The sequence below is a fragment of the Hemicordylus capensis genome, chromosome 1, assembly GCF_027244095.1.
Source record: "Hemicordylus capensis ecotype Gifberg chromosome 1, rHemCap1.1.pri, whole genome shotgun sequence".
NCBI lineage: Eukaryota > Metazoa > Chordata > Lepidosauria > Squamata > Cordylidae > Hemicordylus > Hemicordylus capensis.
In genome coordinates this window covers 31,689,976-31,714,470 of record NC_069657.1, presented here as the reverse complement: position 1 = coordinate 31,714,470, position 24,495 = coordinate 31,689,976, and the positions used below count along the sequence as shown (strand labels likewise).

The window sequence follows — 24,495 nt, the reverse complement described above, 5'->3', positions numbered from 1 at the left end:
TGTCTGCAAGTGGAACCGGCTCATCTGGTGGCCACTCAGGGACAGGCCTTCTGTGCTGCTGCCCCGAGGCTTTGGAATGTGCTCCCTAGTGAATTAAGAGCCTCCCCATCTCTGACAGCTTTAAAAAAGTCTTTAAAGACACATCTGTTCACCCAGGCTTTTAATTAATATTGTTTTAATACTGTTTTAAAATATTCCTTTAAAAATTTTAAATTGTTGTAATGTTTTAAACTTTTCATTATTGTTTTAACTAATGTTTTACTTTGTTTTTATTTTGTTGTAAACTACCCAGAGACATAAATTTTGGGCAGTATAAAAATGTGTGTGTAAATAAATAAATAAATAAATAAATAAGTTGCAGTTCACATGTTTGTTAAAATGTGCGTGTGTTCTAAAGAAAAATGTTCCATGAAATGGACTTCTTTCTTTCACACAAAAACACAGCTGAGCATAGAAGTACTGAGCAGTTATTTGAAACAAACATATTTTTCTGTTGGTGACCAGACAGCATTTGAATAAGGAATAATGTACTGGAGAGAACAAACAGCAGTCCATTTCATTGACTTAAGTTATCACATCTTTGTTTAATATGTTGGGAAATGTGTGCCAATTACAGTTCTGAAAATAAATGAGATCTGAAGATCTTTTCATGCACAATGTACATTGAGCCAGCACAACATTGTCAGTGCTACAAGAAGTTGTCCAGCTTCGTGATTCCCTTTCTATGGGACTGCAACTCTTCCCATTAATATAGTGACTCCAGAGGGATCATCCATTATCATTAAAATGAAGGGGTGGTTAACTGAAAACCCAATTGAAAACACAGTGAGATTGGAACTGGGAAGAAGCTGAGTGTCAGTGCTAGATGCTGTTTCAGTGCCAATCTCATGGGCATTCAAATCAGCTTTGTGAACAGCCTGCAAGGAAATGAAAGAAGTATTAATACTGTATTCAAAATATTAATACTGAGAGCCAGATGGGCTTGTTCTCAATCTTCAAGCCAGAGGTCTTTTACAAAAAATCCTTAGGAGATACTAAGGATTAGGCTTGTGCCCGATCAGAAAATTTGGATTCAACCCGATCCAAATTTACAATATTTAATTCAGAATCTATGGGCTCTGCCAATATCAGATATCTGGAATGGGTGTGCATACAGTTATAAAATCTGGCACACAGGAAGTGCACATTTGAAGGACTCTGTTATCCCCCACCCACATCCCCGCCACCACAAAGCTATGGGTCACTCCTCTGACTTTTGGTGATTATTATTTTTTAAACTCAAAAAGGTCTAAAAACAGTGAAAGCTGGTTTGTTTCAAGCCAGAATTTTATAAAACATTTTGGATCTGAATCCCCTGGTCCATAATTAGTGGAAAAATAAATGCACTCTGCGCATCCTCTGAGGTATACTCTTTCAGTCACTTTTTCCTTGTGGGACTTCTTAAACAACTTCACAAAGCAAAGCAAACAATCTCAAGTTCAAGTGTCCCTCTGGATCCTAACAGCCAATGGGAGCTGGGCAGTATCTCGTTTGGCAAAAGCCATCCTTTAAAGTGTGAGGCTGCAAAGAATTCAAATAAAACAGAAGGGGACAGAGCAGAACCGCAAAAAGAGCAGACGGGAGCCTTTGCCACCAGGTCAAAGAGTCAAAAGAAGAGCATACATCAGGGGAGAGATTCAGTGTATAGGTGCTTGTTTGCCAATGCCAGAAGATGGGTGAGCTGGAGTGCTTGGTTGCTAACGCAGAAATAGACATAGTGGGCATATCAGAAACATGGTGGAACAGTGAGAACCAGTGGGACACTGTTATCCCTGGGTATAAATTCTATAGAAAGGACAGGGAGGGGTGCCTTGGAGGAGGGGTAGCACTGTATGTTAAAGAAGGGATAGAATCTAGCAAGCTAGAAAATCTAAGTGGACTGGAGTCCACCACAGAAACCCTGTGGGTGACTATACAAGGCCGGAAAGGAAACGTGCTACTGGGGACGTGCTATCGCCCTCCGGATCAAAATGCCGACAGTGACTGGGAATTGCAGGAGGAAATCAGTAGTGGTGAGTCCGAACCGGTCCGGCGGCCATTCTAAGGAATGGCCGAACTGCCGGACCGGTTCGGGTCTTGGTGGTTCGGGTCCAGGTGGGGGGTATGACTTTAAGGGCGGGAGGGCTTGTTTACCCCTCCCGCCTCTTCGGCCCCCTCCAGCGCCCGTATTTAACTTAAAAGCGGGGCGCTGGAAACCAGCCGCCCCGCCGCCGCTACCGCTGCCCCCCCGAGCAGATTAACGATTAAGGGTGCCCCTGCCATCGCCCGCCCGCCCGCCAGCCAGCCAGCCCTCCCTCCCAGCTGCCCGCCCGCCCGAGTGTTTCCTTACCCAATGCTTGAAGTAAATGAGAGGAGCTACCGAACGGAGTTCCTCTCGTTAGCAAGGCCTCCAGAAGACTGAAGGCGCTTTGCGCGCGCGCGCGCATGCATTGGGTAAGGAAACACTCAGGCGGGCGGGCAGCTGGGAGGGAGGGCTGGCTGGCTGGCGGGCGGGCGATGGCAGGGGCACCCTTAATCGTTAATCTGCTCGGGGGGGCGGCGGTAGTGGCGGCGGGGGCGGCTGGTTTCCACCGCCCCGCTTTTAAGTTAAATACGGGCGCTGGAGGGGGCCGAAGAGGCGGGAGGGGTAAGCAAGCCCTCCCGCCCTAAAAGAAAGGGCCCCCCATCGGTGCCAGTCCAGACTGGGCCGGACCGTGCACATCCCTAGAAATCAGGGAGGCGTCAAGGAGAGGCAGGGCTGGAATTATGGGTGATTTCAACTACCCACACATAGACTGGGTAAATTCACATTCAAGTCAGGACAAAGAGGTCAGATTTCTAGATACGCTAAATGACTGTGCCCTAGAACAGTTGGTCATGGAACCAACCAGAGAGAAGGCAACCTTGGACCTAATTCTGAGTGACACCCAGGACATGGTGCGTGATGTCAGTGTCATCGACCCTTTAGGGAACAGCGATCACAGTGTCATCAATTTCAGCATACATGCGGGGAGAGAATCACCAAGGATGTCTAACGCAGACATTTTGAATTTCAGAAGAGGAAACTTCTCCAAAATGAGGAGTATGGTGAAAAGAAAGCTGAGGGGGAAAATCAGGAGAGTCACTTCGCTCCAGAGTGCATGGAGTTTACTCAAAACTACAATACTAGAAGCCCAGTTAGATTGTATACCCAAAAGGAGGAAAGGTACCACTAAGTCCAGGAGGATGCCAGCATGGCTAACGGGTACCGTCAAGGAAGCCATAAAAGGGAAGAAGACTTCCTTCCAAAATTGGAAGGCCTGTCCAAATGAAGAGAACAGAAAGGAACACAAACTCTGGCAAAAGAAATGCAAGGTGACAATAAGGGAGGCAAAAAGAGAGTTTGAGGAACATTTAGCCAAAAGTATCAAGGGGAATAACAAAAACTTCTTTAAGTACATCAGAAGCAGGAAACCTGCCAGGGAGTCAGTTGGACCATTAGACAATGAGGGAGTGAAAGGGATTATTAAGGAGGATATGGAGGTTGCAGAGAAGCTGAATGAGTTCTTTGCATAAGTCTTCACGGCAGAGGATACTGAGCATATACCTGCTCCTGAACCAGGCTTTTTAGGGATGGAGGCTAGAGAGCTGAGTCAGATAGAAGTGACAAGGGATGATGTTCTAAACTGTCTGGAAAAACTGAAAGCTAACAAATCACCAGGGCTGGATGGCATCCATTCAAGAGTCCTCAAAGAACTCAAATGTGAAATTGCTGACCTCCTTGCCAAAATATTTAACTTATCCTTGAAATCAGGCTCTGTACCAGAGGACTGGAGAGTAGCAAATGTAAAACCGATTTTCAAAAAGGGATCCAAAGGCGATCCAGGAAATTACAGGCCAGTTAGCCTAACGTCCGTTCCAGGCAAATTGATGGAAAGCATCCTCTAGGATAAAATTGTAAAGCACCTAGAAGAACAAGCCCTGCTGGGGGTAAGCCAGCATGGCTTCCGCAAAGGTAAATCTTGCCTCACCAACCTTTTGGACTTCTTTGAGAGTGTCAACGAGTGTGTGGATCAAGGTGATCCAGTTGACATAGTCTACCTGGACTTCCAAAAAGCTTTTGACAAAGTTCCTCATCAAAGACTCCTGAGGAAACTTAGCTGTCATGGGATAAGGGGACAAGTACATGTGTGGATTGCTAACTGGTTGAAAGACAGGAAACAGAGGGTAGGTATAAATGGAGAGTTTTCACAATGGAGGGAAGTAAGAAGTGGGGTCCCCCAGGGATCTGTACTGGGACCGGTGCTTTTTAATCTATTCATAAATGATCTAGAAGCAGGGTTAAGCAGCGATGTGGCCAAATTTGCAGATGATACCAAACTCTTCCGGGTAGTGAAATCCCAAACGGATTTTGAGCAGCTCCAAAAGGATCTCTCCAAACTGGGGGAGTGGGCAACAAAATGGCAAATGTGGTTCAATGTTAGCAAGTGTAAAGTGATGCACATTGGGACAAAAAACCCCAACTTCAAGTATATGCTGATGGGATCCGAGCTGTCAGTGACTGACCAGGAGAGGGATCTTGGGGTTGTGGTGGACAGCTCGTTGAAAGTGTCGACTCAATGTGTTGCAGCTGTGAAAAAGGCCAATTCCATGCTAGGGATCATTAGAAAGGGGATTGAAAATAAAACGGCTAACATTATAATGCCCTTATACAAAACTATGGTGAGACCACACCTGGAGTACTGCGTACAATTCTGGTCACCACATCTTAAAAAGGACATTGTTGAACTGGAGAAGGTACAGAAGAGGGCAACCAAGATGATCAGGGGCCTAGAGCACCTTTCTTATGAGGCAAGACTGCAACACCTGGGGCTTTTTAGTTTAGAAAAAAGACGGCTGCGGGGAGACATGATAGAGGTCTATAAAATCATGCATGGTGTGGAGAAAGTGGAGAGAGAGAGATTCTTTTCCCTCTCACACAACACTAGAACCAGAGGTCACTCCATGAAATTGATTGCCAGGAGGTCTAGGACCAACAAATGGAAGTACTTTTTCACACAACGCGTGATCCACTTGTGGAACTCTCTGCCACAGGACGTGGTGACAGCCAACAACCTGGATGGCTTTAAGAGGGGTTTGGATGACTTCATGGAGGAGAGGTCTATCAATGGCTACTAGTCGGAGGGCTATGGGCCAACTCCAGCCTCAAGGGCAGGGTGCCTCTGAGTACCAGTTGTAGGGGAGTAATGGCAGGAGAGAGGGCACGCCCTCAACTCCTGTCTGTGGCTTCCAGCGGCATCTGGTGGGCCACTGTGTGAAACAGGATGCTGGACTAGATGGGCCTTGAGCCTGATCCAGCAGGGCTGTTCTTATGTTCTTATGTCCACCATTCTGTCAGACCTTTCCCTAGAGGGGCCGGAATCCTCCCTCTGCTTACAATAAATTTGTGAAGCAAAAGAAATTCACTAATACAGCCAATTCTAGGGAGCACCAACTACAGAACTTCTTCACATCAAACACTAAAAGCGTGATATATATCATTGAATGTCCATCCATGCTCTCTACTATATTTAGGTACGTAAAACAATTAGACCTGTTAAAAGCAGGATAATGAAACATAAGAGCTGCATACGCAGAGGGATGATTCAGGCTGCTCTAGTGCAGTTTAGAACCCAGAGGCACACTTTGGGCCAGATCTCTGGTCCAAAGTCCAGTCCCCTGCCATGTGAGCAGGGGCTCCAAAATGTCCCTGAGGTCCTGGTGGTGGCAGCCATGCCACCATTGGGTGACCATGTGTGCAAGATCCACCCACAGTCTGATACTAGCAGCCTGCTGCCACCAGCCCCAATCGCTCTCCTGCGGGTGGCGGCGGTTGGGGGATAGTGTGGACCACCCGCCTGCCTCCTTGCAGAGGCTGGCCAAAGAAAGACTTCCAGATTCCCAGAGGTGAGGGTGGGCTGAGAGATGGAGCAAGCAAGCATGTGTTCTGACATGCTCGCTTGCACATCACGTGTTTGATTGCACAGGGCAGCGGCAGAAAGAGGGAGCAGCCCTTCACAGCAGCCAGGCTCCACATCACCACAGCAGCAAGCGAGGCCAAGGCTCCTCCATAGCAGAGCAGCACCCTCTGACTGTCTCCCTCCCTCCCTCCCTCATCCTGCTGGTCTGCCTCGCTAGGAGGCTCTGAGGTGGACGGGGCTCAGCCTCATTCCAGACATTGACGACTCCCCCAGCCTTTTATATTGGAAAGCATCTCTCTGAATACACGTGTTTGATCAGCATTCAGAGATCATTTGCAAACTGCAACTCTCCTTAAGCTGGTGTTAAATTTCAAGGTAGAGAAGAGCTGCTCTCTAGCTGAATGATTATACTGCACTTTCTTAGAGTTTCCAACAAGAACCTTGTGTAGAGTGACTAAAATAGGGCCAGAAGTCCCGCCCTGAACCCATCAGCCATACCCCTCAGAGCCCCGCTTACACTTAGAGCAGTGTTCATCTACCTCTGGATAGGAGTTGCAGTACACTTCTTTGTCCAAAAACCAACCCATAATAATAGTACTGGCAACAAATGGAGGAAAACAGAGAAGATTAAAGGTGTGCATACGGAGTAAGACCCCAGTTATAGCAGAGGTATACTTTTGCTAACTTTTGTTCCAAAACCCCACCTTCACTCACTGGCTCAGGTAACACATGCACACCAGCCATATACTGCTGCCTCTTGTTGTGGATCCCTGCTTGTCTCTTATATCTGGCAGAACAGCTCCTGCCTTCATCCCAGCAGCACAGGGGTCCTCCCAGTAGCTGTTTGCTAGTGTCTACACTGGGTCCCCTTTTCATGGTGAGCATCTTTAAGAGAGGGAACTCTCTTCTCTTCCTTTGCTATAGAACCTGCATTTAGAGGGCTTTTTTGGTTGAAAAGTGGTATATAAATATGATTACTACTGCCAATACAAATTTGGAAGGGTCTCTATAACAAATCTTCAAAAAGGTTGTGAGACCAGCCTTCCATTGTCTTCAAAGGCCAGATCTGTCCCAAATATCTCCTGAGAGACATCCCATGACATTCTGATGCTCAGATGACACCTTCAGGGGCCACCTGGCTGGGTACACCTGACTCACTTATTTAAATCAGAAGGCAAGTCCTGTGTAAACCAGCATACTTAAAACAAGCAAGCCTGGATAACAATGCTACCTAGTGACATTTGCTATAACTATTTGCTCTCCGGCAACAAGGGGTTCTTTTGGTCCATAACTATGTGGCTAAGCCCCAGTTCGTGCTGGTTTGAAACCTTTATTCAGTTTTCGACTCTGATCTCTGAAGTGGAAAATTGGGGGAAGAGATTAGTCACTTTCATTGGGAGCAGAGCATGGATGTCAAGAAAATTTGCAGGGTTGTTCACTGTATCTACAGGCAGTAATTGTAGCAAGGCTTCAATTCTGCTCTTCATTTGACTAGTAAAGGGCTACTCAACTGCAGCTTTTAGGCTGCTGTCAGACTATAGTACCCAGAATGCCTAGACCCCAGCCACATTGGCCAACAGCAGGGATGATGGGAGTTGTAGGCCAACATCTGCAGGTTGGATGAAATTGAATAGCCCTGTGACATCACGGGCATGTGACGATCTATTTCAGCTGTGCAGACAAGCTAGAGTGCCTCACAGTTATCAAGAGTCTATAGGCGGGATGGACAGTCCCAGTGGTCGGCCACCCCACGGCCACACGCTCCACCCTCCACGGCCACACACATGGCAGCTGAAATTTTGAGGGGGGGATGGAGGTTCAGCGTGGTGAGACAGTGGCAGGGTGGGTGCACAATGTCTTCAGGAAGTCTCCTTGGCTATTTAGAGCCCCCCCCCTGGATCTTGGAGGCCATGGACCAGGGCCCCAAGATCCAGGGGTAAGAATGCCTCTCTTACAAAGTGTGCTGTTTCAACAGCTCCTCCAGCACCTGGTTGTGTTGCAGATATTCCGGGCACATGCTGTAATCCTTTCAAACAATGCAATTATAAGATATGTATAATGGTTCTTTTAATCCATTAAAATTCCATCTATCCTAAAATTTCAAAATATTCCACTTTAATGGACCACCTTTTGAATCACAGAACAGATATTTGGTAGAATGTGACTTGTTAAAAAGAAAAATCTTCCCATTCTTCATTCTTTTTCACACAAAAGCACACGTGAGCATAGAATAATCACTGGGGTGCTTCTCATGATCAGCAAAAATTGGGCTAGCAGAGGCTAGCCCGATTTTTGTTGGTCGTAAGAATCACCGGGCTCGCAGCTGAGCCCGGTGATTCTTGAGCGGGCAACCTGCTCAAGAACCCCTGCTAAAAAGCAGGTTTGCAAAGCGAGCGCTCCTGCAAACTTGCTTTTTGCAATCGTGAGTAGCCGCGGCGCGCCTTCGCACCGTGTCTACTCATGAGTAGACCCCCAGCTGGGAGGCGAAAAGCCACCTCCCGGCTCAAGGGTCTCCCCAGTATGCCCTGCGCAGTCGCACAGGGCATACTGGAGCTTGTGGGGGCCACGCGGCCCCCACTCGCCCCAACCCTGCCGGCTCCATCACAGAGCCAGCTATTGTGTGGGCGGCCGATCCAGCCGCCCAGGGCTCCCTGCCCACTCACCAGGAAAAACCGGGTCTCACTGATCGTGAGACCCGGTCCACTGTGTAGTTACAAGAACCAATAAATATTTTATGTTGATAATTGCCAATACCTTAGAATATGAATTTTGTACTAGAGAGAGAGATACCAGAGAGAAACCAAAAATAAAACATTTATCACATTAGTGTTTAATTTGTTGGGAAATGTTTGTCAATGGCATTTCTGAAAGTAACTGGGGTCTAAAGACCTGTTCATGCACACTGCACATCAAACCAGGTCTGTGTTGTCAGGGCTGCAAGAAGAATACTGTCTGTGCAATTAGTTTCTTACAGGGTTTGAAATTCTTCCCATGAATATTACCTCATTTCCCTTCTGAATAATAAACTTGTAGGGCCTGTTAAATTCAGTTATAATGGGTAATGAAGTGTAAACTACTTCATTGGCAGTGGTAGCTGCAGCTTCCGTGCCGTCCTCATGGATGTTCAGATGAGCTTTGTGAATAGCCTGCATGGAAATGAAACAAGGATTAGGACTGAAGAGAGAGCCAGATTTTTTAAAGTTCATTTGTTCTGTTCCTGCCAAGTGAGGAGTTTCTTTAATCCCTTGCACAGCAGTTCTTGAACATGGGCCTCAAAATATTTCTGGGCTCAAGGCAAGTCCAAAGCGAAGATTTGGCACCCCCACCTCTTCATCTGTGCAGGTGCCCCCACCCCCTTCACCTACATGGGTGAGCGCGCCTTCCATCATGCAAGTTATTGACACTTTCTGTTGAGTGAATATTCAAGTTATAGCCTTTTTGCCTACTAATTCATTGGGGTTGCCTTTCTCTCTCACCTTAGGACCTTACCAAGTTCTGAATAAGAATCGTACTGACCTATAGACCATCCTAGGGGGTTCACACACTTTTTCTCAGTGCTCTATATACCGCTTTGCAACTAAAGTTCTCCAAGCAGTTGACACAGAAAAATAAATAATAAACAAGATGGGCCCGTGTCTCAAAAGGGCTCACAATCTAAAAAGAAGACACAGCAACAGCCACTGGAAGGATGCTGTGCTGGGGTTGGATATATGCTCTATCAGAGGATCTGCTTTTATCCCCAAAGGCCTGCATGAGCTCTCTGAGCACTGTGACTTTGCTGAAAGAAAAGGAAAATCTTAGAGACAGACTTTTGCTTGGGATTCTAGACAAAGCATTAGGAGAGAATGCAACTTGCTGAAAATTTTACTCTCAATCAAGCCATTGAAATGCCATGGAAATCAGAGACTAAAAATCACAGATCATGGAACAGTGGCAATTTTACACTAATGTGGAGGAAGTAACGTCTTCTCCACCAAGCATTGGAAGTTGGAAGAGGAGCCATTTGGAATGCTCTTTTGGAAAAGGCAAGAGCAGCCCTTTTGCAAAGGGGAAATTCACTTCTATAGCTGCAAAAGCCGAACTGAAGAAACCACAGATAGGCAGCCCAGCTATTTCAAAAGCACACAACAGTACAAATAAACAACCACTTCCAGTCTGCATGTACAAGATGTGGGTCCACAGCATTAGATCCACACCATTAGGAATATCCACAGCATTAGAAATAAATGTCCAGATAGAGAAGCACAGCACAATAAATATTTAAATATAGGGCACATTGATGTTGCATGCCATACACAGATGGTACAAGAGTTTACCAGGGGAGTGGAGGAATAGATTTTCTTAGTCACCATTGCTTGCAAAGACACTGATCCTGGCTGCATGGAGAATTATTATTATTATTATTATTATTTTATTACAATTACATTTATATCCCGCATGGTTGTTAATTTCAAAATAGACTCCAAAAAGTATGTTAGGGATGTGCACAAATAGATTTTTTCATTTTGATTTTTGCCCAAATCCAAACATCCCCAATTTGTTTTGGGTCCCAATCTGACCCTCTTGAAAGACCCCAGATTCAATTTATACCCAAATTTTCCAAATCTGAATCCGAATCAATTTGGATCAAAAAAGGTCCCCGGGTCAAAAGAGTGGCGGGGGGGCGGGGTAATGGGTGCAAGGAAGCTACCACCCATATTCCAAATGTATATATTCAAAGGAATATATATTTCAAAGGATGTGTGAAAAGATTCAGGTGCAAAATTATTTGTCCCCAAATCTGGCCAATTCGGGTGATTTGTAGGCAAAACTAATCACCCCTGGCCTCAATTGCTCAGATTCAGGTACAAAACAAATCACCTCCAATTTAGATCCAAAAAATTCAAAGATTCAGACTTCCATTTTGTGGCCAAACTGGGTATTAGTGCCCAATAGGTGCAAGGAAGCTACCACACAGATTTCTAAGGAATTGGGCAAAGGGCTAATTTTGAAATGATTTTTGAAGTTTACGAGTCTTTAAGCTTTTCTCCAAAGGGAATATTGAGGATTTCAGCAGCCTTACTTATAACTCCCGGGGGGTGGGTGACACCAGGGTGGCCCAGAGCAGGATTTCCTTTGAAATTTGGGTGGTAGCAGTCACCCATTGGGGCACTAGCACCTGACCCACTCTTCTGCCCCCCAAATCCCTTTTCTGCCCCGAATCTGCCCCAAAGACATGCCATCTTCAAAAATTCTTTATAAATCACCCCTTTGCCCAACTGCTTTGAAATCTGGGTGGTAGCTTCCTTGCACCCATTGGGCACTACCACCCGCCATACTCTTTTGGCCTTCAGACCCTTTTATAATCCAAATCGATTTGGATTCTGATCTGGAAAATTCAGGTACAAATTGAATCTGGGGTGATTTGTGGGGGGGATACTGACCAAAAATAAATTGGGGGTGATTCAATTCAGGTACAAATCAACATGAAACAAATTGAATTGTGCACACCCCTACTTTTTAATTTCTCCTTAGGCCTTTTAACGTATCATTATGCATTATACTTTGTACTGTGTAATCACCTCCTGCATTTTATGCTGTTCTAAGCCACCTGATGGCACAGTGGGGAAGCAACTTGTCTAGGGAGCAAGAGGTTCCCAGTTCAAATCCCCACTGGTATATTCCCCACATTATGGGAAACAGCTATTTTGGGCAGCAGTGATATAGGAAGGTGCTGAAAGGCATCATCTCAAACTGTGTGGGAGATGGCAATAGTAAACCCCTCCTGCATTCGACCAAGAAAACCACATGGATCTGTGGTCACCAGGAGTCAACACCGACTCAATGGCATAATCTCCCCTTTCCTTTTTATGGTCATAATAAAGTTGATTGATTGGTAGTCCTAGGGAGGGCTTAGGATACTCAACTTTTTGCCCTTTTTTTGCTATTTTATTTATCCCAAAATTTCCCCCCAAATCCAAAGAGTTACCCATAGCCTTGAAAAAAATAACACAGGGTCCTACCAATGTGGACTTCATGTGTGCAGGTTTCTTAACTGTATTCCCATCTATTCCGGGAATATAAAGTGGGGAGGGGCATGCTGTTTCCCCTTTTCATGAAGGCAAAGGGCAGATTCCTCCCAATGATGGTGGAATTATGGACCAAGCAGCATCTTAAAGGTTTTTGTAAAATTCTGGCTTTGAAACAATGCAGATTTCTCAGTATTAAACAGCCTGCTTCCCCCTGCCAACTTTTCCACAAAAGTTAACTCTGGCTTGGCTCAGGACAGGAAGGCCTAAAAAGGAACCATCTCACCCCATCCCATGGGTGGAAGTACTCCTTTGGCATCACACATGAAATCAGCAGACTAAGGATGAGTTGACAAGACTATTTCTTTCAAGGTCTTAGAGAGCGCCTTCTTCTGCACAGTCCCGACCGCACATTAAGGTCATCTGAGGAGGTCCATATTCGGTTACCACCAACACGTCTGGTGGCAACTCAGAGGCGGGCCTTCTCTGTAACTGCTCCTGGGCTGTAGAATGCACTCCTGGCAGAAATCCGTCTACTGAGTTCATTATTGGCCTTCAAGAGAGCCCTTAAGACCTATCTGTTTGGCCTGGCCTTCCAGGATTTTTAAACTGTTTTTAAACCATAAAGGTCTGGCCTCATTTTCCAGGGTTTTACAAACTGTTTTAATAATGCCTTTATGTTGTTTTTACAGGTTTTTTAAAAAAAAATTAATAGTGAATTGATTTTAGTTTTGCTTTATTGTAAACTGCCCTGAGCCATTTTTGGAAGAGCAGTATAGAAATCAGATAGATAGATAGATAGATACTAGAGCTCTTTTCTCTCCTCCCCACCCCTATTCCCCTTCCTTGCATACATAACTGCTCCTCTGCTCTTCTTTGTTTGTTCCTATAGTCGTACTGATTGCTTTTGATGCATTTGTGCCCACATAACCTTTTTAGGGAAGACAGCTGGTGTGGTGAGAGCAAGCATGACCTGTCCCCTTGAGCTAAGCAGGGTCTGCCCTGATTGCATACAAAATGGAGACTAGAAGTGCGAGCACTGTAAGATATTCCCCTTAGGGGATGGATCCGCTCTGGGAAGATCATCTAGGCTCCAAGTTACTTCCCAGGCATCTCCAAGACAGAGCTGAAAGAGATTCCTGCCTGAAATATTGGAGAAGTCACTGCCAGTCTGTGTAGACAATACTAAGCGAGATGGACCTATGGTCTGACTCCGTATATGGCAGTTTCTTATGTTCCTATGTGTTTCTAGTTTGCCAGATACTCCTGTTAGAATTGTGTTTGTTATTTCAATAAATTTCATTCCTTGTGCCTGAGTCTGTTGCTCCTTAGGGGCTACTCTAGCATTCATATCTGCCTGTGCCCAGACTGTGGACCTCTGTTTTTGTACCCTTGCCAATTTGGTTTTTTGCTCATTCCCCCAATGCAATGAAAAAGGCATCGTCCCAAATGTGTTTGTAGACCCACATCTGAGCAAGTGTGGTTTCACAAGGATATCTGCATATTCCTCTAGGAGTGGTTGCATCATTACAAGTCTCAACTAGCTGAGCAGATTCTCGAAGTTGCTCAGCCTCTTGCAATCTAGATCCACTTGCACAAGTGCTACACATGCACAACAAGAATAGCTTTGCATAATTTGCTGTAACATGTATGGGCTGAGGAACAGGTTTCATAGCAGAATATATGCCACTGAGTGAAGAAGTGCACCCTGCTACACCAGCACAACAGCAGTCTTGAACTCAGCTCCTGACTTAGCAGAACTAGCTAACGTGACATCCTTGCACTAGTGTGACATGTTTGCACTAGTGCAGTGTTAGTCTGGATATAAGCCAGAGTTTTTAATTCAGTATAAACCCCATGAAGATTCCTGAAAAGCATACCTTCAGCTCATGTTTCCCAGTAATTCCAGATCGTTCTGCTCTCTCTTTGAAAAGGTCAATAACACCCAGGTTTTTAAACATCTCTGTGACATCATAACTTTCAGACAATGAAATCCTTGGGAGATACACACTTGTTCTCCTGTAAAAGAAGGAATAGAGGCCATGTGAGCTATCACCCTGCAAGAATATATTGTACAAGGCACCCTGTATAGCAATTTAGTATCTGGCTTGATAGAAAATCAGTGTAATGACGCAAGCTTCGATTGAACCTGAGCCTAGGCCCTGTCCAGTCCAGCTGTTAAGTTGGCTCAAAGGGCTCACCAGGCATACTGATAAAGTGGAATCTGGCAAGGATTCCTCATTACAAGTAAATGACTAAAGGCGGGGAGTGAAGGCAAAGCTAGCATGTTTGTAATGTACACTTCAGTGCCTTCAAATCAAGCTGTGGCAGCAGTGAGGACAGGAGAGGGCAAAGGGGTATGGGGCAGTGTTCTCTCTAATTTCCCGATTCCTGATTCAACCCGAGCGGACATCCAGAAACATGAGCATGCACACAAACATGCCTGCCTGAGAAAGAACCCAAGTGGTGGGGGGTGGGTGAGGGGGAAGCTAGCATTTTTGAAATGTACAGTACATTAAAACAAGGCAGTGTGTGTGCATGTGCATTCAGAGGAGGCCTTCTTGATTCAACCTGAGCGGTATCTAAAATTAACTGAGCAGACATCAAGAAACATGAGCACACACCTTAGAGAGAACTGGGGGTGGGGGGAAGCTAGCATTTTTGTAATGTACACTACAGTACATCAAAACCGAGCTGCAGCATCAGCGGGAGGTGGCAGCAGGGGCTCTCTCCACCCACTGCCAGACTCCCTCTTTCCACACATGCACGGATGTTGCCTTTCAACTGAGAAATCCCATTGTGTGCACCTGCAGAGGTGAAGAAACAACTGATTTCTACTCCAAGGCAGGGATTTCTCTGCTTCCCCAGCTCGGCTCTGACGATGCACATAATTGAAAGGCAACATTCACATATGCACAGGGCCTGAAAGAGGCCACAGAGCAGACGTCCAGCAATTTGGGAGCCTGGGAGGGGGTGGAAGGAGCGCCAGCTGCTGCCTTCATCGGCCCCACCATCATCGCCACCCCTTTACAGCGTGGCTGACTGATTATTTGGGAGGCCAGTGGGGGGGGGGTGGAAGGAGCCCCTGCTTCTACCGCCACCATCCTTGCCTCCACAGCTTGGTTTTGAAGCTACTATAGTATACATTACAAACACGATTGTTTGTTCCTCGCCCACTTCTCTGCCGTCCCCCATTCACGCCGCTGCTGTGGTTTGGTTTTCAAGCTACTTGAAATTCCTTGCCGAATTATCCTTCACAAATGTGCCTGTTGAGCTGGCTCCTGAGGTGGGGGTTAGGCTCAAATTGCCCTCCGGAACCACCACTCCCATCTGGTTCTAGAGAGAGCCTTCAAGCTGAGCTGGCTGAATTTCAAGCCGGCTCACACACCCCTAGGCTACACCACGTGTAGTTGTGAGGTGGGAGGATTCATTGGACAGGATAATCGGGTACAGTATACATAGTTATAGATGCACAGGGATAGTTAATATCTGCACAGAAAATGGAGGCAAAACATCCCCTACACCATGCTGCATTACCGTAGTTTCAATAAGCTCTTCCATTTTACTAAAATTTCTTTTCCCAGTGCCTCTTCCACCAGTTTCAATTTTCCTTGCTCAGGCAGAATGAACAGTGCTGAAACGTTGCCTTTGTAGGGGATCTCAACCACCTCACAGAACAGTCTCTTATCATAGTAACTCTTAAAATAGCCATCTTTCTTCATCATATCAACTTTCATTGTTGTGTCTTCATCCACAAAGAAGAAATCTTCTTGAGCATTCAGAAGACTGAAAGGATTTTCCCAGGAGACTTATGGAAAGAAAGGCAAGAGAATCATGGTTATACTATGCAAAAACATCTGTGCATTTTAAAAATCTAAAGGAGTGTAATATGTATTACAAAATAATTAAAAGATCAGAAATCAAATAGGAGCCTTTGTGCTTGTGAACATTTTCAGTTTCTTGTTTTAGAAATTCAGTTTTCAGAGGTACATGTGTGTTCACAGTTGTGTTCTAAAAACTTCTTTTCATTTGCATAATGGGAAGGAGTGATTTTCTCCAACCCCCCTTTGATCTAGAATTTCCTGAAGCCCTCAAAAATCTGCTGTTGAGGATTGAGAATCATCCACTCTGCATCTTGTTTAAAAATGGAACAAGCCTAGAGTATGCATGTCTGAACAAGGTGTATGGGTTTCTCTTGACAAGGAGATTTTCTTTGACTATATCAAAGAATCTTTTGCTGACATCATATAGAGTTTTAAAATGAGCAGAAGGACACCAGAGGGATGCAGCAACTAATCTTTCAGAGAAAGTAGCATCTAGAATGACTTCTCGAAGAACAGATCCCTAATAGCAGAAAAAGGAAGTTTGCAACAACATGCAACCAAAAAAGGCATTGCTACGCTTAAAGGATAGAGCAGGTTCTCGAACTGATGGGGGACAATATGTGAAAACCCACTTCAGAAAAAATTGTAGCTCATTTGGAGAAGATTACCGCAAACGTAATCCATATCTGGATTGATCTTCAAAAAGAATCACAACTGTGCCTCCCTCACTCCCAGATCCCCCATCTCAAGAACTAAACCCATATTATTTGGTGGTCAATAATCAGCAGCAGAAGGGAGTTTGGCTTGCTCTCATACAGGTCTGTCCCTTGAAGCTTTCTCAGCATAAAAAGGACCATCATTTGAAATTCTGGGGAAGGCTGGAACGCCTTTTGTCACCAATCCCACCACCACCACATACACACATCATAAAGTATTGGTAGGTCTTATTTTATCTTATTTACTTCCAAGGGGCAAGGATTTAAAAAAACTCATTTTGTGAGAATAAACTTTCAGGCACTCATAAAACCTCTTCATGGTTTTTGAGGATTTGCAATAAGTGCTTGGAAAACATTGATGGTTTGCATGCTGAGAAGAGGCTTGCCCTTTCCAACTATGTTTAGGAGGGAAAGTCCACTTACTTTACCTTTCATTATAATATAGTTTACAAGAACCATGACATCCTCTGGATCAAGACCCTGGATCACATCGACTAATTTCCCATTGCTTTTCTTCTTCAGGTAGCTTTGGATCTGGGCCTGGGCTTCTGTCAAATTTTTCAAGTCTATTGGAAGAACTTCAGCCTGATAGTTATGTTTGGAGTCATTCAAGAACTCTGCTAGTGGCAACCATTTCTTATCTATGAAAATAGCATTCCCAATATGCAACTCAATTTCAGAGTTATTGCGGTTCAGCATTTGGAAGAGATGATGAAAACATTCATGTATTTCTTGCTCACTGATCTCTGAATGGTTCAGACCAAGACCTGAAAAAAGCTGATTCGCAGTGGCAGACTCAGCCCCCATGGAGACCATTGCAAGGACAGTGAAAATGCTCAGTGGAGAAAAGAAAATGTTCTTGCCAGGATCTTCCAAAGCAGCCTGGTGGTATAATTTGAAGGCAAAATCCACATTTCCTGCAATTATCTTTTGACAAATCTCATTTTTGCTTCTTTGATGACCTTCAGCAGAAGGATGAGGGTCATATTGGCAGACTTGGTCCTCTTGGGGACTTGTAACATCTTGAGCATAAGTAAAAGCACAGAGACCAGCAAACAGCAGACAGAGGTGAACATTAGCCATTGTATTCCTATGGAGTAAATCTGCAACAAAAGAATCACATTATCTTTGTACATTTCAGTGTCAAAATGGAAGATATTTATCCAAACATGAGGACAGAATCTTTATTTTGTGCTTATGGTCTCTGCAGCACTTGGTACTGAGAGCATCTCTTTGCACCCAGACAGTGAAGACACGAGACAAGCAAAACTGGTATTAAAGGGCCACAACTGTATTGAGAACAATTTGAACACATGCCGCTTGCCCTATGTTTAGTCTGCCCTTCCTAGCCGACCTAATGGCAGGCATCTGCGAAGACCATCACACAAACACAGCAAAGCCATGAAGTGTTTCAGGAAGGTGCTGCTTCCACAAATTGGAAGAAATCCCAGCCAGAAATCCCTAAGCCGTAGAGCTTCTAGGGCATGGCCAGGAGTCCTCTTTCCCACAAAACATGTGCCTAAGATGCTCACTGCACCAGCCCTACACTATTGGTTGCAAACTGCACTGTACCTGCCACAGTGAGGGGTTATCCTAGCTTGGCCCCATGCATCTCCCACTAAACCTGCAGTAATGCAGCCAATCCCCTCGGCAGGTCTGCCAAATAGATGTCTGTCCCCTTGTGAAACAGGTGCACGCCATCACCCCGGTAACGGTCCGGAGAAGAAAAAACAATATTTGGGTGAAGAATCACTACACCTCTGCATAAGGAGACAAACTTGCCCATGTCCTAATTAACTTTTCTCCAAACCCAGCCAATCTTGCCCAGGCTTCCGGCTCCCCTCCAGTCCCTGTGTTGAAGGAGGTTGGACCAACCTGGGTGTATGCCTTGGTCCAAAAGCAAGATAACCTCCCAATCCAAGCTGCTTTCAGAAAAATTGCCAAGTCTTTTAACCCCAACTGTAACCACAATATATTGGGAGGTGGGCGGGCCTCTAGATGCTCTCCAAAAGCAGGCAACAGTTAATCAAAAAAGCACCCCACGATTACCGATCCAACAGATTGATACCCACCACCCCAGGCCGAACTGTGTTCCAACACTGCATTCACGCACCCACTCATGGGCCCCCAAAATTTTAGAGTAACCATGGATCAGTACTGGCAGAGCTGGCAATTCTAATTGGATTGGACCACTTTTCCAGTATCACCAGATGTGGGACTACCTCCACCTTTCCTACTGCCCTGAGCCAGCACTTGCTTTTCTCCACTAAAACCTCTGGCTCTGGGGCAGTTAGTGCTGCAGAGACACTTGCCACACACACCTGCATTCATGATGGAATCTACATGGGGAACAGGTGCATCTTCTGCCGCCATTAAACTCCCAACAAATGAGCAGGGTTTGAACCCCTTGCACAGAGACTGGCAACCATGCTCGCACTGCTAGGGTGCCAGAGCTTTTTTTAAAAAATTAAACTTCTAGCTGCTATAGGCTTTCAAGGCCAGTTGCACACCTAGGTAATTTTGGAGCCTGGACCTAAAGGCCTCTGGACCGCCCCCACCCCCACCGCTGGTGTAACATACCTCCCTGCCACTGAAAGTTAAGCATCATCACCAAGAGGCCTTTACAGCCCCTCCCCCACTAATACCCAACCTATTAGTGTCTCCCAAACTATTTCTAATGGGGAGGACAGGGAAGGGAAAAATGAGAATTGATGGAGAACTTAAGAGAAAGAGAAAGAGGAAGGAGGAACTGGAACGTGAGATGAAGAACGAAAGAAAGTACCTTGCAAAAAATGGATGAGAGTATTTTCTTTCTCAAACCATAGTTGAGTATTTGACTTTTTTCCACATTTATTTCTATTTCTCTATTTGATGGAGACAGGGTTTGGCTTGAACAGAAGTAGGGAATGATTACAAACCACTGCCACCGCCCCAACTGAGAAAAACATTTGAAACAGATATTGACACAAGCAAAAGATCCCTCTTTGAGTCCCAACTCTCTCTCTCTCTCTCTCTCTCTCTCTCTCTCTCTCTCTCTCTCTCTCTCTCTCTCACACACACACACACACACACACACAGAGACACACACATACCACCTACTCTAAGTCCCCAATCTCCAGCGTAACATGAGAACTCAGTAATGCCCCACCACTGCCACAACAGCCTCACCCACTTGAGCTCACAAAGTGACCTTGGGCCACTTGCTATCTCTCAGCCCAACCTACTTCACAGGGTCGTGGTGAGTATAAATGGAGGGGAAACATATGAAGCTGCCTTCCACTGAGTCAGGCCATTGGTCCCGCCAACACTGATGGGCAGCAGCTCCCCGGGCCCAGGGTTCCAGTCCTTCCAGCCCTAGCTGGAGCTGCCAGGGGCTGAACCTGGAACACACTTCAAGCAAAGCAGGTGTCATTTCTCAAAAATACAGCTCCATCCCTGACTATCTGCATGCCTTGGAGGATGGCCAGGGAAAGAGAGAGAGATGAAAATGCCAACTGTGGCAAGAAATGGTGTTTTCTAAATGTTTCCTTGCAGTTAGAACACTACCCATTTCTTTACAAGTACTTCACAAGAGTAACAACAGTGACAATGTATTTGTCACAACCTAATGTTGGAGTCATTGTGCCAGCTTGTATTACTTAGTAATTAATATGTGGACCTGGGAAACTGCAGGCAAGTGAGTGGCGCTCTGGGAGAGCTACCTTTCCGCGCCCACCTCTCCTCTTCTTCAGCCCCCTCCTCTGATTTTCTTGCTCTTTTCCTTTGCTGAAAACTCCCTCAGCTTGCAAAAGTGGGAGGAAGGGAGGGCAGGGGAGGGCCGGCTGGGATTTGAGAAGGAGTGCAGGATACTGCTGGGGAAGGGGAGGCACGCTGGAGAGCAAAAGGGAAAGGGCTAAATTCCCCCTTTTCTTTTTGCTCTCCAGCTGAATTTGAATGCAATATCCTTTTCAGCCCCAAAGGCAAACTATATCTCCATTTCACAGCAAATCACAAGGCAGCCAGAATCAGCAGCATGTTCAAATAGGCAGCCGAGGCCCTAACCCGACGTTGCAGACAACCCGCCCCCGCCCCCGTAGCATACTTGCTCTCCAGTATATTTCTGCATCCTGGTGCACCATGGAGCCAGACACCACCACCGGAGGGGCCCTCAGAGGCTGTGGGGCAGGAGACATTTGTCTCCCTTTGTCTCATTAATGGCACACTCGTGATTTAAATCTAGGTTTACTGTGGGTTACCAGCATCAGTGTGATTGTGTGAACCAATGCCAAGGTGTTGTGTGGCCTGAGATGAAGCTGGGATTCCCACCTGGGCATGGGTTCACAGAATTGCACTAATGCCATTAAACCTTGATTTGAATGATAGTGTGAACCAGGCTTCAGTATAGAATAACACAATCATCCATGCTCACGAAGAACACAGAAACATTTGGGAGTTAGCAAATAATGTTTTTGAGTTGCAGAGGCTTCTAGAAGGCACAGTCCTCCATAGGTAGGAAGAGGAGGATATTAAATGTAGATAAGGATATTTAATGTAATACCCTATGGGACTGCAATAGTTTGAAACAAGGACATTTGTTTGTTAAAGAGAGCGCAGAAGGTGATGATACAACGTATCATCGAAGGACATCCCTAAAATTCTACTGTTGAGAGATATGGTACTGCTCTGTAAGCAGCAATAACCTCACCAAACTGTCAATTTTTGTGAGCATTTGAAATCTGTCTTTAAAGGCAGAGTGAAGAAAGAGCAGGCTAAAAGAAAACACACACCCATAAATCCTAGAAAAGAGAGTTGGGAGGGGGTCGGAGGGCAAAGCTCCCACAACACATGAAATCAAAGCACCCAGCCAGATGGCCACCAAGGTATGAAAAAACCACCCTGACTCAGCATGTACCAAACAAAAACAATTGCTACAAGGAGAAAGGAGATATTGGGGGGAAAGCCTGGAGACAAACAGTCTTTATTATTGAGTATATACCATCTCAAGGACACTCTTTTAACCACTTTTCCATTTGGAATTTCTTTGAACATCTCCACGTCTCAGAGCAAATCATATGGAATTCAAATGTGCCCAAACTTCTCTGGGACCTGTTTCCTATCATCCTTATCATTACATACAGGCATGGTGCTGCCTCTATACTTAGAGATGTGGAAGCTGGATGGATCAAACAGCATTCTCTATTATAAGCCCTGACCATGGTACATGCTAATATGCATCAAGCCATTTGACCAATTCTGGCATTTGGCAAGGTCGTTCACATGGCCAGCCCTACTGGGGCTTGCACAACCCAACCTGGGAAGGGTTGGTTATCTGGAGTACTGGGATTCTTCCCTATCCCAGAGCTGTGCACCAGCATAGCCTAGGTTTTGTACTCGGGTTTATAGAGTGGTAGAAGGCAGATATTGTGCCCTTCTAATCCACTCCCCAGTCATGTGAAAATTCGGGTTGCCTGCACACTGAGAGGCAGTTCCCACGATCAGTGGGAGCAGCCTGGGGAGGGTTTGCGTGGAGAGCGGGCTTAGCCCATTCTCCCCACACAAGAGTAGAGAGTCTGCTCTGGGTGGCTGCAGCGGCCGCACACACGACTGCGGGCTCTGTCATGTCTGTCTTCCCCAAGCCAGGAAGCTGCTTTTCAGCCTCCCGGCTACAGGTCTGCTTGTGAGTAGAGCCGTGCTGTGGCAACTCTTCAGCAGGAAAACTGGGTTTGTGTAGCGCTAGCTCTGCAAACCTGGTTTAAGCGCAGGGCTACATAAGTGGTCGACCTGCTTAAGAACCACAGGGCTCACAGCTGAGCCTGGTGGTTCTTACAATGAGACAAAATTGGGCTAGTAGTGGAGGCAGTGGGGGCATCCTCCACTGAACTATGCTCCTCACACGATGCATTGTGGGATGTGGGGAGCTGCTACCTGCATTCTGTACGTAAGTTTTGAGCGGAATGAAAATAGATAAAATAAATAAATACATAAATTCCCCCTGTAACCTCGCTGCTCCCAGAACGCTCACCCACCGGTCCTGTTGGTGTGTGGCATTGAGAAGCCCAGGAGTGACACTGGTCATGTGCGGGAAGGCAGGCAGGCTCCTGCTTTCCCCCCAGGATGGGTAAGTATGGTCATGGGAACAACCTTATTATGGAGCATCTCTGTTCTGGCCCAATTCTTGACCTTTCTGCAGAGAAACAAATGGAATAAATATTTTTCTCTTCTTGTGCATGTTTCTCTCATTTACCAGATTTTTTTTTGCTGGCCTGTGCCATGCATCCTGCTATTTTGTCCCAATACATGTGGTACAGCTGATGTGAGGTCATTCTTCCCATCACCCTCTGCTGAATCCAGCTAAATAATTGGGTAGTTAACGAAAAGAGATACAGCGAACAACCTACAGAGAGGAAGAAGCAGATGAGGGTTCTGGAGGCTGGGGTGCAAAAGTGAGACAGAAGGCAGAAGAGAAGCAAAGGTACAGGCATTGCTCTCTGCAAACTGGGGTAACCCATGGTTGTGCTGGTAGCTCTACTATTTCCATTCTAAATAGTGTAAATCTGTAACTAAAGCAAATCTTACAAAGGTGCCATAAGCCTCCAGTGATCTCTCCTTCCCAGAAACTGGAATCTGAGAAGCACTTCATCCCTGCGCAGAGATTTGGTCCTAGGGATGCATGACGATAGATTTCATATGTACTGGTTAGCAAAACTGTTATACACACAAAGGCTTCCTGCATCCACACAGCTAAAGCACCAAAGAGATGCTACTGAGATTATTCTCTGACACCCAGTTAAGATTTGATCTTTCCATACTTACAGTACATTCAGAGGTGCCTTTCTTTAGAAGCACAGGGAGACCGCTGAGCTGGAGTTGTGCTGCCAAGGGTTGCCACTCTGATCACTGGGCAGCTCTGTGTACGCCTTGTCCTTTTATCTTTTTCTCTTGTCCCTTTAAGTGTGATAGAGCTGATATGAGGTGACTCATCACACTCCTACCCACTCTACATAATGAGGCTATTCTCACAACCAGCAAAAGCTGGATAAAGAGAGCCCATCATGGTTCTGGCTGGTCGTGTGCTGCAACGGGAGCGGTGAGGCTTCTGGCAGCAAGCCAGCTTAAATGCCCCACGCTGAGGGTAGCAGAGCATGCACTCCCATTTTCCTGCTCCTGTGTCATGGTGGTGCGACTTTGTGCTGCAGTGACTCATGAATAGCTCCCCGACGGGTTGGCTACAACAAGTCTCCAGGCATCGGTGGGCTCCCCAGAATGCCCCGTACACTTGCAAAGGGCATTCTGGGACTTCAGGGGCCTGGAGGCCCCTGAACTGGCCACCCCAACCGGCTCCATGACGTTGCTGGTAATTATTTGGTTGGATTTTCCAGCCACCCTATGAGGGCTTCCTGTTTGTGTGCAGGGAGAGAGGGTCAAGACCACTCTCCCCTCAAACCCCATTTATGCTCTCCACATTCCTCGTGTGGAGAGCCGAAGTGTCTGCAAAATCAGTGGGAAAAGATACAGGTGGCAAGCTACAGAGAAGGATTGCTATACAGGGTTTTGGAGACTGCAGTGTATAAAAAGGGGAGAGAGTCAAAGTCCCATATGATGCTGGTTGTCTATCAGCCTATTGTCTATTGCTGGTTGGGGAGGCTTGTAGGCCTTGTAAGCAGCTTGTCTAGAAATGTGTTGATCTCACAAAACCAGCTAGCTATAGCACAAATCATTCTCAAATACCAAATTAAGGTGAGATCATTCAATAGATACGTTCTGTTCAGAGATGTTTTTCTGATTAAGCAGAGGGGGTTCTTTGGAGCCCTGGAGGCAAAAGAAGCATAGTTTATTAATTTAGACCGCTCTGTTGTTCTCCTTGTACCTCCTCATTATTTATGTTCCAGACTTCTGCCAATCCCAGTATGAATTAAGAACATTAAACAAAGCAAAGGTGGAAATCCCATCAGGTGAAGGGAAAACTTGTAAAAGTTGGTGATGGAAAAGAACAGCTGCCCTGATGGAAAAT

General features: G+C 45.8%; 1 protein-coding gene across 2 annotated transcripts; it reads right to left on the bottom strand.

Annotated features, from left to right (window-relative positions):
• Nucleotides 1-577: 577 nt before the first annotated feature.
• LOC128340145 (corticosteroid-binding globulin-like) lies at nucleotides 578-23,402 on the bottom strand. Of its 2 annotated transcripts, XM_053284936.1 has the most exons (7): nucleotides 23,298-23,402; nucleotides 16,934-17,608; nucleotides 15,503-15,773; nucleotides 13,846-13,984; nucleotides 10,274-10,333; nucleotides 8,960-9,103; nucleotides 578-917 (listed from the first exon to the last, which is right to left on the bottom strand). In XM_053284936.1, exons 1-7 carry the CDS (start codon nucleotides 23,302-23,304, stop codon nucleotides 723-725), a joined length of 1,491 nt encoding a protein of 496 aa, XP_053140911.1. In that variant the 5' UTR covers nucleotides 23,305-23,402; the 3' UTR covers nucleotides 578-722. The 2 variants fall into 2 exon arrangements, with proteins under 2 accessions (XP_053140911.1, XP_053140913.1); XM_053284938.1 differs by lacking the exon at nucleotides 10,274-10,333.
• Nucleotides 23,403-24,495: the final 1,093 nt, after the last annotated feature.